This window comes from Mytilus californianus, unplaced genomic scaffold, assembly GCF_021869535.1.
Source record: "Mytilus californianus isolate M0D057914Y unplaced genomic scaffold, xbMytCali1.0.p SCAF_4, whole genome shotgun sequence".
In the NCBI taxonomy this organism is placed as follows: Eukaryota; Metazoa; Mollusca; class Bivalvia; order Mytilida; family Mytilidae; genus Mytilus; species Mytilus californianus.
In genome coordinates, this window is record NW_026262690.1 from 3,940,931 (window position 1) to 3,955,865 (window position 14,935).

Here is a 14,935-nt window from a genome sequence, read left to right on the forward strand (position 1 = left end):
TCCTTCATGGCTTCAATGAACATTACATCGAACAGCAAATCTGAGGACTTACCATGTTTGTATTGGATACATAAGCTTCACAAAATTACGTACAAGCAACGGTACATTGCCGGCTCATCTGCATGTTCTACAAAGGAATTGTCCACTAGATTGACAAAAATTCTGTCCGCAGTGAAAGAGGGTCTTCAGAAATACTGTGAAACTGTTAATTAACAATATGTGGATTCTAAAAAACTCTAAAGAACTTCTGGATAATTTTAAATCTAGATCTTTCTCTGAAATAAATTCTATCAAAACTTTTAATTTTTCAACTCTGTATACCACCATTCCTCATGTGAAATTGAAAAATCGTCTAAAAGAAATAATCCACAATGCTTTTCAATATAAAAATGGAAGCATACGCTATAAATGTGTTACTTGGGATACCATACGGCATATTTTGTTAATAGTGAAAGGTAAAACATGCTACACAGAGGAACAAGTGATCAGTATGCTGGAGTTTCTTATTGACAACATATTTGTTGAATTTGGAGGTAATCTTTTTCAATAAATTGTCGGCATTCCTATGGGAACGAAAGTTGCGCCACCCCTTGCCGACCTCTTCTTATTTTCATATGAGTTCCTTCAGACGCTTGTCAAAAACAAGAAGATCAAAGAAGCCAGATCATTTAATTTCACATTCAGATATATTGATGATGTTCTTTCCATAAACAATCCAAACTTTTCTGATTGGGTTCCATTAATATATCCCCCAGAACTAGAAATTAAAGACACCACAGACATGGCATCTTCCGTCTCATTTTTAGACTTATACCTCGAATTTGACATAAGCGGTCATCTCAGTACCAGAATCTATGACAAACGAGACGATTTTGATTTAAGATTATCGATTTCCCCCACCTTAGTAGCAATGTACCAACTTCACCTGCATATGGGATATACATTTGCCAACTCATTCGGTATTCAAGAGCTTGCAGCTACAACTCAGACTTTGTAAAACGTCACCAGTGTCTGAGCAGAAAGTTGATGAACCAGGGTTTCTAAAAAAAAGTTCATCGGAAGATACCAAGACCTTGTTGATAAATATTCCGTATCAACTTCACAAATAATACATGATGGTCTTGATGTATAGATTATAGGTACTGACGTTGTTTATCATCTTGATTACGTGTTATAGTGTTGTTTTATTTGTCTTTGTAAATTATTAACGTTTACTGTTTGGTCCTTTTTTTGGTTATATCCTTTAGGCGTGGCTCGGTACATGTACATCCCGCCATTGTGTTGTTGTGCTGTGGTCATTTTTTGTATTCTTGTGTTTCATTTTTGCGTATGTGCTTTGTCTATATGCCATTTTGTTTTTCATTGTTGACATGTTTGTTTTATGGTGATTGAGATTATAACACAATGTTGACTGCTGTACCCCTATTTTTGACAATTTTACCTAATATGTCTGTTTGTTTTGTTCACACATTGTCGTCAATATAATGGAATTTTATGCGACTGTCATACAAGTGAAAGGTTTGGCTAGCTTTAAAACCAGGTTTAATCCACCATTTTCTACATAAGGAAATGCCTGTACCAAGTCAGGAATATGACAGTTGTTTTCCATTCGTTTGATGTGTTTGAGCTGTTGATTTTGCCAATTGTTAAGGGACTTTCCGTTTTGAATTTTCCTTGGAGTTCGGTATTTTTGTTGTTTTACTTTTTAATACTTGGAATTGATTTCCCTATATTATCAAAGTCATTAAACGGACAAAATATATACTTTGTCATAAATCATAACGGTTCTTTTATGCACCAATGACATCATAACTAATGCTGTCAATTTCATTGGGGTGGCAGTAACTACTGAACATAAGTGTTTAGTCGCATGACGGGTGGTACATTCAAAGCAGTTAATGTATACAATAACAAGAGAATACACGCCGAAATGTCTCGCCTGTTTTACTTATCATTGAATTCATGTTGACAGTCTGTAATATTGAGATTTTACGAAAAGTATCACATAAACTTAACATTATCAATGTTCTATGAAAATGAGGTCACGGTCAGATGAACCATGTCAGACAGACATGCACACCTTACAATCATACCATACACCAAATATAGTACCTGAGAAACAGATCAAACCACAAAATCTTAAAATTGAACAATTAACCATGAAAATGAGGTCAAGGTCATATGAACCATGCCAGACAGACATGTACACCTTACAATCATTCCGTACACCAAATATAGTTGATGACCTATTGCTTATAGTATCTGATAAACTGACAAAATTACGAAAACTTATTATTGACCAATGAAACATGAAAATGAGATCAAAGTCATGTGAACCCTGCCAGACAGACATGTACACCCAACAATTGTTCCATACATTACATATAATTTACCTATTGCTTATAAAATCTGAGAAAAAGACCAAACCGCAAAAATTAAAAATTGTCCAATGACCATGAAATTGAGGTCAAGATCAGGTGAAACCTGTCAGTCAGACATGTACACCTTACAATCTCTCCATACACCAAATATAGTTGACCTACAGCTTATAAAATCTGAGATACGGACTTCACCACGTAACTTTAACCTTGATCACTGATCCATGGAATAAGGTTGAGGTCAGGTAAACCCTACCTAACGGACATGTAGACGTTGCAAGGAACTCATATACCAAATATAGAGTATTTCACTTAACAAAAAAACAGTAATTTTTTTCAAGCAGTCACTGAACCATGAAAATGAAGTCAAGGACAATGGACATATGGCAGATGAAAACTTCGTAACATAAGGTAAATGCACATAAGGTATGAAGCATCCAGGTGTTGTACCTTCTGAAATATAATGCTTTAAACAAATGATTTACGCCGTCGCCGATGCCGCCGAATTGTAATACCTATGTCTCGCATACTGCGACTTTCGTCGAAGGCGAGACAAAAATTACCCTTGATCACTTCTTTTAAATTTCAAATTATGCCTACTATTTACCCCTACCATTTCTTTACTTGCACTTGCGAGTTCACACGTAAGTGTGTTATTTCATATGTAATTATTAAGTATTTGTAAGAGCTATGTTTTCAACTTCTTTTTATGTATTATCATTTCGCTAACCTTATAGCAAGAAAGAATTTTCAAATGCCAAAAGAAAAGTTAAACTGGTTTATTCCGTATTTTTCCGTCGGATCAGAGTTCAACATACACCTGAAAGCGCTTTATGCAACAAATATCTTCAGTGATAATTGTACAACTTCATAAATTGTCAATCTTTCAGTAGTGGAAGAGACTCCTTTAATATAATGTTCTCTGGTTTTATCTCTTTCCTAATCATTCTAGCGAGACTATCCATTGCATCATTGTCTTTTGGTATATAGTCTAAGGCAGTTTGGTTGTTACTGTCTTTTTTATCTTTGTTTATTCCATGAGAAATTACCAAATTAATCAGTTCTACAACAGGATGTATAATATGCTCAAATTGTGCAGCTATGCAAGCCTGAACAAGAACATGTAAAACAGATTGGTGCTTAGCGTTAACAATATTGATGTTGGCACCATTTGCCAATAAAATTCGCATAATTGAAACTCGGAGGGAAGAACAGTTAAGTAGATCGGATTGATGATCTCCAGTATTAATAAAGCAAACGTGGTGCAGAACGCTGTTCATGTTGTCATCTTGAGAATTGATATCCGTCTGAATTTGTTCAGGGTAAGATAAATCACTAGATAAATAGTAAAGAAGGACTTTTACTGTTTCCGATTTCATCCGGGAGACAAGTGTGCGTAGAAAGCTGCGTCTTAAATGGTCCCTGTTGCTTATTTTCCCAACCAGTTTCAGAATTTGTTTGATAATTTCTAATTCGCCTATTCCTTCATTATGTTCATAATAGTAGATAACATTTTGAAGGGGAGTTCTGCCTATAGAATCAGTCCCGTTGATATTTGTATAATGTAAAGTTTCGAGAACTAATGAATCCGATAGGCGTGCTTTTAATGTCAATATAAAGGCGTCGTTGTTATCCATATTTTCAAATAATTTGCGAAATAAATGTACCGAATTTTTAATTTGTTCAGGCGACCTCAGCTGTTCAATAAAGATTTGAAAAACTGTGTATCCATTTCCATCGCACTGGCTAAAGTCTGTATCAACATGACCCATAATGAATTCTAATGTTTTATATTTAGTAGGTGATGCTGTTACAGACCATATCAATGGGCATCCATCGGAAAGGCTGCTGCCATATTGTAGCAAAAGCTTTAGACATTTCAAAATAACATCATCATCCCCGTCTGCCTGAAGACAATCAAATATCGATTCTTTTTTAACAACTTTTGCACCTTTGGCTAATAAGATTTCAATTACGTGTGCCCTATTTCGACTTGGTGAGTGCTTAAGTGTCCAGGATAGAAATGTTTCTCCGGTTTTTGATTTCAAATTGACATTTATATTTTGTTGGAAAAGATTTTCAATGTATTCAATTATGGTATCTTTTTCCAGCAATTTTTTAACACCGAATCCGAATAACAAATGTAGATTGTTGTTTGTGAACAAAGCGTCTCGTTCATGTGGTTCCATCTGTGAATGCATAAACGTCAAAATGATTCCACTATTAAGAGATTTTTTCTTCAAGCCAATTTCCACAATGCTTTTCTTTATGTCTTCCAGTGCATTTATTACTTTCACGATCACAAATACAATCAAGTTTGGATCTGTCTTCATATCTATACAATATTGCAAAAAGCAACTAATTGTTTGAGTGTCAGTCAGCAGAAGTAATAAAGTTTTTTTAATATCCGCAAGTACATCTGTATCAATATCCTTAAAATACGTAAACGTTTTACAGATATAATGCATCAGCCTATCTGCCTTCGACGTATTCATTGGGTCTGAAGTTCGCGAAAACAGAAGTTTAAAAATGTTTGTTTTCAGACAACATCGGCATCGCATCAACATATGCTGTGGCATCTCGCCTGTGTTATTCAATATGTTTGGATCAGATCCCGAATCCAATAAGGTTTTTACTATATTTTCATGTTGTTTTTTTAGTTTGGTTTTTGTTGAGCATAAACAAGCAAGATGAAGAGCAGTGTCACCGTTTAAGTCCTGGATATTTAAAAGTTCCATAAGAACATTCTTGTTTTCCGTTGACAGTTTCTTAGCATGATTGATTATGATCTGCAGAAGATTTGATACTTCTTTCAAACGACGCTGCGGTAAAATAATGTAATGCATAATCGTTCGTTGTTCACCATCCTGAATACTTATGTTGTACCCACTGGCGAGACATAGTTGGAGCAGATCTGGTGATAGACGTCCTTCTGATGCACGTTTCATCAAGACAGTGAAATCTTTTGTAGGCAAAAACTCATCATAAGAACAACCTTCAATTTCTGTTTGAGATAGACTCGTGTCTTCAGTGAAACCCTCTGTTGAACTCACATCGGTCAATTTATCGAAGGATGCTTCCGATATTCCCTTTCCTTGTTTCACAAAATCTCTCACATAGTCATGTCTAGCTACTTCTACTTTAGAGTCCTCTACAGATCCCATGTTAGTATTTCTTTCAACTGATTTTTCTGATGTGCCCTTTCTCTTCGGTAAATCTAGTAATAATTCTCCACTTATTTGCCTTTGTGCTTTAAATGGACACTGTACGTTTAAATTGGCATTATATTTTATTAGTATTTTAAGAACGTCTGATGTAGCCGCAAAAACGGCATGCAAACCTAACAAATTTGTTTCATTAATTGATTTTCTTATATCAGGACATATTTGAAGAATATGTTCGATGATTGTCGAATCTTTCTGTACATGCAACAAAGTATCACCATTCGATTTATCTACAACATAAGAAGCCCCGAGCTCTAATAACTTTGTTACAACATCAACGTTACTTGCATAGTATAATGGAGTTCGTTTCTCCTTGTCAAGTATTTCCGTCGACAGACCTTTATCCTTCACCAAGAAATCAACAATGTCGGGGTCTTCAGCATGATGCAGTAGACCTTTTTCGTTCGCGTCTTTTATGTTGAAGTCGACGTGTGTTTCTATAAGTCGCATCATTTTTAAAGTTTTAGGGCGAACAAACACTGTAAGTTGTTCATCTTCATTCATTATTGAAAGAAGGAGACGTGTTACTTCAATTTGATTTGTTTCAATAGCGTAATAAACAGCAGGCAATTGTCGTATGTCAACTGCATGAATATTTACTCCATTTTGTACAAGAGTTTCTACTAGCTTTAAATTCTCCTGTTGTACGGCATGAATTAACGGTCTCTGCATTTTTTCTTTTTCCTGGAAATGACAGCCTCTTTTTATCAATTCTTCTATGTACACTATTTTGTTGCTATTTGTTCCACAAACGGCCGATTGAACTGGAGTCCACCCTTTTTGGTCATGCACAGCCAAACAGTCTGATGTATATGTCTGAAATCTTCTTTCTGAATGTATCGAACTGTTTATGTCCGCTCCCAACTTTAACAACCCATCTATGATATTAATATTGAACCCGAACCAGCAAGAAGGCACCAATGCAGCTGAAGCCTGTGTTCGCAACCAGAATTTATCTTTTATATTTGAATACATTTCACTTTTCAAAATACGTAGGCAGAGATGTTGAGCACCACATGATGCAGACCAGTACAACAAAGATCCATTTAAGGTTGACCTGTATGCTCTTTCAGTTATTTGGATAAAAAACTGCTTTTTTGTATCGGCATGTAGTTTTGAAATGAAAATTTTGGAAAACTTTGCATCGTTACTAGCCGGATGTTCGCAAATACTTCTTATATTTCCTATGGTAAGTTCTCTAATAAATCTAGTTGCTAGATCGTCGTAACGGTCAGGCTTTAAAATGATCATATCTGTTATATATGCATTATAATCATCTGTACGAATTCGGGTTGAAATAAAGTCAAATGGAACATTCATAATAGCTTCACGTGGTAATATTTTGCTAAAAGATATGCAGACTGCTTCTACAATATAATCATGTCGAAACGTATAGGTTCCTATGGAATCAACTCTACTTACATAAACGTATTCTACTTGGTGCAAAGCATCATTCAAAATGGCACAGTATTCCTCCTTTGGGAAATACCTGATTTTCTGTAAAAGATTTATAACACCATCGTCACTTTCGCAAGTGTCCAAAGTAGTTCCTCTCATTCGTCCGCCTTTCAGAAGCAGATATAATAAAAACACGTATATTTTCGGATCTGATTCTCGTAAACTATCGACATCATCTCTAATGGTTTTAATTGGATTCTTAAAAAAATCTACACCTTTATTAAACCATTTTTTGTTCCGGACGAAAAAATAAGCACAGTTTGCAAAACCTTGACAGGTAACTTCGGCTACTTCTTTTGCAATTTTCATTTTATCAATTCCGTCGATGTTTTCTTTTGGTTGAAATCTGTCAATATGCTTTAAAATAATATCATGCTTTTCCCCCATTGACAATCCAACTTCTGTAAAATCAATGGTATAGTCTCCATTCAAGAGCCATGATTGTTTCATTCTATCTTTAACAGATACTAAGGGACCTTTCCTTGATGTCATGATGAGAAAATTGTTCTTTTCGCTATGAATATTAGATTCTATGAAATTCTGGATTTCAACAATACGCCATTGTGGATCCAAACTGTCAATTTGAAACGCATCATCCATGAGGAAAACTGTCTTTTCACAGCTTTCAAAATCGTGAAAGGCAGTGCTTGCTGTAATTTCTTTAAACATAAGTCCTTTCTGAGTCAAATCATAAATGAGTTTCATTGCTAAAAACGTCTTTCCTTCCCCTGACAATCCAGTTATAACTTCGAAATTATTTTCCAGTAAAATCTGGAGTGCTTTTTTGTACCTCTCTGTCTCCACAAATACATATTGCATTTCTTTAAATCTTTCTATTAAAAATGCCTCATCCTCTACAAAACATAAAGTTGCATTTATATATATTGACAGAAAGGTTTTTTTATCAGGGTCAAAATAATGCTTTCATAAGAAACACACATAAAGAGACATATAAGTTGTTGATTCAGGTTGATTACTAGCTGCTGAATACCTAAGTTTGTGTAAATGTTCTGCAGTAAAAAGCTGATCAAAATATCAGGTTTATAATTTAATTCTGTTAAGTAGTTTTCGATAGCAGATTAATATTTACATGTTATGTTTATGTATTAATGTATGGATAGCTGTTTTCAAAAAACTATTCCAATGACATCTGTATCATTTAATCTGATCCTTGATTATCTGTGTAACATTTATTTTACATGAAATTGTTACAACGACAACTAAACATAACTGTGTTATTCGGTATGAGGTTTAATACTAGGTTAAACACTTGAAAATTTAGCCCCGCATATTACATTCGTAAGTGTGGTTGCACCAAGACTGATTTCTGTTGTCCAATGATTGTCATTGTACCAATACGTTAATAGTTATTGTAAATTTGTAACATATCGGCTAATTGAATATGAAAAAATGTTTTCGAAAAAAGTAAAGTTTTAATATCATAATACACTGAAATATAATTAATGTTTTAAGTACAAGTAGCCCAGTATACCTTCATGTAGATAACTTGTCTCTTTTTCAGGCGCATTTTGCTCTCTTTCGTAAATCATAGATTCCTCAGAGTTACTTAATTGTAGATCCGTACCTGCATAATAGAAAAAATAAAATGCTAAAAAAAAAAAAAAATTGAAACTATTTACACGAGCTTCTAGACATAATTTTTATTTTCAAAGATGTCTGAGTCAAGTTACAATTTTAGTTTACAAACCTTCGTTAGCTAGAAGACTCGTCACATTCATGACACCGTGGCCATTTCCAGTGTTCACCATTAAATTTTCTGCCTCATGGATATTGATTGCTACAGCTAAAAATAAAATACAAAAACCATAAGTGTAAGATGTAATCTGTTTCTTACAATAACAGTCAAATTTATAAAGAATTGATTTTATTGTATATATTTGAATAATAATATGCGAAAAAATACAATGAATTACATAATAATAACAGTCAGCGCTTTCAGTCGTAGTATCGGCTCTTCAGAAAGTTAATGAACGTTACTGTATATATAACGATCGGCTCTTCAATCAGTTTATGAACATCACTGTCTGAAAAGCCGACACTACGACTGCATCTAATATTGGATTCAGAACTCCATACATTAGAACCTGACGGTTTGAATGAAATATAAGAAAAACGGTACAGGAAAGAAAAAGTTTACAGTGTGACATCGTCCTCAACATCTTTGTAATATTGTCAAATTGGCGTTGCAAACTAACATAACTACAACAACAGTTATATTATAAATCAAACGAAAAAATCTTGAAAGTCGTAAATTTTAACGCATCTGTGTGTACGAACTGTAAGCTAAAGGGGCATTAGCTACGAGATTTAAAAAAATCAATATGATTTTTTTTTCAATCATTAAGGAAAGTGAAATAGTAAAATAATAATTCGCTTTTAACAGCCAGTTTTGTTCAATTTTGTCAAAATAAGTTAAGAAACATCGCTGACTAATTATTCACTTGCAAGTGAATAATTCGACCTCATTGAATCTGTATTCATGTGAACTTCAATTTAACCCCTTAGCTTAGGATGGGTTACGCAGGAACTAGGCGTGTTCAGCTTTTAAAAGGAAAAAAATGTCATCATTGAAAGTGAAACAAGGGACAACCATTTGGTTGACTGATTCGATCCACAAAAACTCATTTTTATACAGGTAAAAACGATGATTAACATATTTTTTAACCTATAATATGAAATCAAACAGACCTAAAAACAAGACTACACACGCTGAAATGTCTCGCCTACTATATTGACCATTGATTTTATGTTGATAGTCCTAAATATAAAGTTTTACTACAAGTATCATATTAACATTTATGATCCAAGAAAATGAGGTCAAGGTTAGATAAACCAAGCCGGAAATACATGTACACCTTTAATACAATCATTCCATACACCGAATATAGATGACCTATTGCTTATAGTATAAAAGAAACAGACCAAACCATGGAAATTTTATATTGACCAATGAACCATGAAAATGAGGTCAAGGTCAGATGAACCCTGCCAGACAGACATGTACACCTTAAAATCATTCCATGCATCAAATATAGTTGACCTATTACTTATAGTATCTAAGAAACAAAGTTAACCAGGAAAACTGAACATTGACCAATGAACCATGAAAATGAGGTGGAGGTCAGATGATACCTGTCAGACAGACATATACACCTTAGAATCATTCCATACACCAAATATAGTTGACCTATTGCTTAAAGTTGAAAAAAAACAGACAAAAACAAAAAACTTAACATTGAGCAATGAACCATGAAAATGAAGTCAAGGTCAAATAAAACCTGCCAGACTGACATGTACATCGTAAAATATTTCCATACACCAAATATAGTTGACCTAATGCATACGGTATAGAAAAACAGACCAAAACACAAAAACTTAACATTGAGCAATGAACAATGGAAATGAGGTCAAGGTCAAATTAAACCTGCCAGACTGACATGTACATCGTAAAAATATTTCTATACACCAAATATAGTTGACCTAATGCATACAGTATTAGAAAAACAGACTAAAACACAAAAACTTAACATTGAGCAATGAACCGTGAAAATGAGATCAAGGTAAAATAAAACCTGCCAGACTAACATGTACATCGTAAAATATTTCCATACACCAAATATAGTTGACCTATTGCATACAGTATTAGAAAAACAGACCAAAACACAAAAACTTAACTTTTACCACTGAACCATGAAAATGAGGTCAAGGTCAGATGACACCTGCCATGTGGATATGTACACCTTACAATCATTACATACACCAAATATAGTAGACATATTGCTTATAGTATCTGAGATATGGACGACCACGAAAACTTAACCTTGTTCACTGATCCATGAAATGAGGTCGAGGTCAAGTGAAAACTGTCTGACAGACATGAGGACCTTGCGAGGTACGCACATACCAAATATAGTTATCCTATTACTCATAATAAGAGAAAAGTTAACATTACAAAAAATCTTAACTTTTTTTTCAAGTAGTCACTGAACCATGAAAATGAGGTCAAGGACAATGGACATATGACAGACGGAAACCTCATATCTTTGGCATCTATATACAAAGAATGAAGCATCCAGCGACTCTTTTCATAAAAAATCTTACGATTAAAATTGATCGTAAGTTATACTGAAATGTGTATGACTTACGAGTATTTTTACTCTTAAGATTTTTTGTGAAATGAGTCGCAGGTCTTCTACCTTCTGAAATATTAAGCTTTTAAGAAGTTAGTTAACGCCGCCGCCGCCGCCGTCGGATCACTATCCCTGTCGAGCTTTGTGCGACAGAAGTCACAGGCTCGACAAAAACCATCCAATTGCACGTGTTCTACATCTATTTATATTTATGTTAATATCGGGTTATATGACCGTCGGCAGTCTTCGGGGGTCACCTCGATGGTTAATAAGTTGGCCAAAAAGACTAAAATACACACGAAATTCTGATACATATTATCGAGTCCATGCATCGTAAATTGTTTGTTTTAGACTTTTTATAATTTGGATATACGTTTTAGTATGTTATAAATCAAATATTAGAATTTTGAGTCAAATCGGTGAACATGAATTTGACAGCTAATGCCCCTTTAAGCTACAAAAGTTTTATATAAGTTTCAATACCTAAATAGATGACCATTGAACACGCTAATTATTTTTCATAACATTGTAAATATTTTATGTATTAGATACACCTGGAGAGCGTTAGCCCGAATGAGTGTATCTAATTTACACAAAGATATTATTGTCAATGAGAATGGTAGTTTCCAATACTTTAGGAGGCGGTCTTTCAGGAATTTGACCATATGTTATTGAAAAGCAATTATAAATGCAGAGTATCGAATTTCATTTAACGACATCTTGGTGTAAATATATATATATATATATACGTCTAAACATGTGAAAACTTTAAGACAGACATTCTCCATTAACCCGAATGTTAATGAAGTAATCGTAGATCAGCGGATTATAAAGACTGAATTATTCCGGTTAATTCTCCATTGGATAACCCGTGATTATACAGGGTTACACCATAGTATATAATATATATAATTCGTCTCAAATTCAGCCCAACAATGTTACATCTGTAAATTTGCATTCGCAAATTTTTTGTCTTCCCTCAGCGGGATTCGAACCCTTGTTTCTGTGACATCGTGACAACTCCGCCTGTACTGTGTCCAGCGCACATATATATATCTGTAACGGAACTCAGGGTCTAAAAAATTGAGAAAAAGACGATGAAATTGCACCATTTGTAAGCACCAATAACCCTTATAATCCGGATATATTTAATGTTTTAAAAGCAAATTTACCGATATTACATAAAGATGATAAATCAAATGATATATTTCCCGAGACCTCTTTTATAAAAGAGTAAAAGGCAACCGTTGAATTTAAAGAGAATTTTAAATCGTGCCAAATTTGGTGGAGATCATCCTTTATTTTATGAGGTAAATGAGTGCTATGACTGAAGATGCGGTCTATGTAAGAACATATTTGTTAGATCTTATATGGTGAGCTCCTTTCAAGTGGATGCTGACCTTCTTATTGGCGTACACTTGTTTGTAGTTAAGAGGATGAAAATTATGTGTTTGCGCAATTTTGATATGGTGGTCTGCTATCTTAGTCTAGCATGTGGTGGAGACGCACAAGAAATTGAGTGTCCAGGATAGTGCATAAGCCTATCAGTTGAGGGCAGCAAAAATGCTGTAATTAAAGAAGTAAAAACTGAACAATAATTACCATCCCCAGGTACATGAAAATGTATCTGTACATTTTGCTGTTGTTGTAGAAGAGTGGTGACGCTGGTTGTTGACACTGAGGTAGGACCTGCAAATTAAACTTTCAAAATGTATGCATGTTCACATTTTTCTCTTTTTACAAGAAGCTTACAATCTACGAAACATTTCTATTTCAGAAAGCCCTAAACTAAATCTAGGTAAAGAGGTACAATTTATTTACATTGTTATTGAAAAAAAACGATGATTTTAAAACGTGAGACCAGACATAGTTCTTGTAATTAAATATAAGACTGTTAACAATAACTTTTTTCTGATCAAACAAAGTGTCTTCACATTTGTGACTTCGAGTTACTGTCTTATTCATGTTTGTCTCAAAATCACATTTAATTCATTTACATCTTTCACTTCTGACACATATACCAATATCTGATAAAAAGATTAAGCAAAATAATAGTGATCATCAGCATGGATTTTAAAAACATATACCTTATTGAAATAGAAATAACCTACAACTATATAAAAATCAAAGTTTAGCAAAATAGATACTTTTTTTTTTAATATCTTTGACTGCATTTTAAAAAAAAGGAAAAGGTCTTCCTTTGAAAATGCGTGTACCAAGTCAGGAGTATTACAGTTGATTTCAATTCGTTCCGTTGGTTGAGATTTCATTTTGTCAGGTTTTATGGACCTCCCCCTTTTTGAATATACCATCGGAGTTCGGTATTTTATTATTACTTTTTTAAACAATTTTAGTTTAAAAATAAGAAGACGTGATAAGATTTTAAGGGCATACGATACAGTTTCGATCCCACGGTGATTTTTTTACGAAAATTTGCATACAAGCTATTTTTCACCTGTACAATTCAAATATGTAATAAAAAATATACCTTCATCTTCTAAATTTAGAGATAAATGGGGTCGAAATTTAAGACATTTATCTAAAATTTCGGTTTCTTGGACATTTCTATCCTTTGTATAGACATATTAAAACTTTTTTGTTTCAAAAGATAATCACATGCGGACTTCTATAAAACGATTTGGAATATCTTCTTTACAAAAGTATCCTCTTAAATTGTGTAACAGTTCTTTGGAAATAATTAATTTTTATTAAATTTTCAAGATTTTAGAAAAAAGAACCGGCATTTTGTGCTGCATATTTATCTAATTTTAAAAAATTTCATCGGTAACTTTTTCATGAAAATTGGTACAAATAATCTTCGTACGTAATCAAACCTAATGACATTTTGAAAAAGAGGGGTCCATGAACTCGTTTTCAAGTTGAATCAGTTTGAATGATAAAAATCAGTCGATAAATGTATCTTTTCCCGATATGTCACAGTTTGACGTCGCGAAAAATAACATTTACGTAAGCAACGTCATTACCTCCCCTGTAACTGTATCGTATGCTCGTAATGAGACCAGAGACCAAATGACGTTGAAGTTAGCAACGTTAGGTCACCTTACGACCTTTACTAATGAGCAAAACCCATATCGCAAAGCAAACTATAAAAGGCCCATACATGACAAATGTAAAATAATACAAAAGAGAAAAAATTAACGACCTGATTTATGTACAAAACAATACACGTTTATATTTGGCTGATATCTTCTCGGAACATTTTTTAATGTAGTAAGTATGGTAACTCTTATTTAGTGTATAACAAAGTGATGGTAAGCTATTCTGTTACAACAATGGTAAAAATGAAGTGAGTTTGTTATGCTAAGTGTCCCATTTTCTGTAATTAACAACTTGCGTAAACATGTATGTCTCAAAATGTAGATGACATTAATGTCTTTATCAAAGAACTTATCCTGTTCATGTCAAGGTACAGGGTCAAGTATTTGATAAGTTATTATAATGCTTATGTTAAGTATTTGTAATGTTTTGACCTGTTTAAACTATAATTATTCACCGAGAAAAAGTCCAATTTAATTTTCGATATGAACAAGATTACAGTTCATGTAGGCGCAAACTTATATATAGAGTTTAACATTTTAAGCAACAAATATTTTTAATTTTAAATATCAAAAACAAATTACACTTCTAAACCAATATAATCTAAAAGCAAAGCGTGGACACAGGATCTGCATTTTAATCAGTTGGACTTCAAAACATAACAATA

The 14,935-nt window shown here is 33.6% G+C and overlaps 1 protein-coding gene across 3 annotated transcripts in view; it reads right to left on the reverse strand.

The window, feature by feature from the left end:
- Positions 1–3,142: 3,142 nt before the first annotated feature.
- LOC127737319 (uncharacterized) overlaps positions 3,143–14,935 on the reverse strand; it is a 32,315-nt gene continuing 20,522 nt past the window's right edge. For all 3 annotated transcript variants that reach the window (XM_052247906.1, XM_052247907.1, XM_052247905.1), the window contains 4 exons: positions 12,814–12,900; positions 8,769–8,864; positions 8,553–8,645; positions 3,143–7,914 (listed from right to left, as the gene is read on the reverse strand). In XM_052247906.1, coding sequence (XP_052103866.1) covers positions 3,257–7,914; positions 8,553–8,645; positions 8,769–8,864; positions 12,814–12,900 — 4,934 coding nt within the window. In that variant the 3' untranslated portion in view covers positions 3,143–3,256. The remainder of the gene's footprint in view (positions 7,915–8,552; positions 8,646–8,768; positions 8,865–12,813; positions 12,901–14,935) is intronic.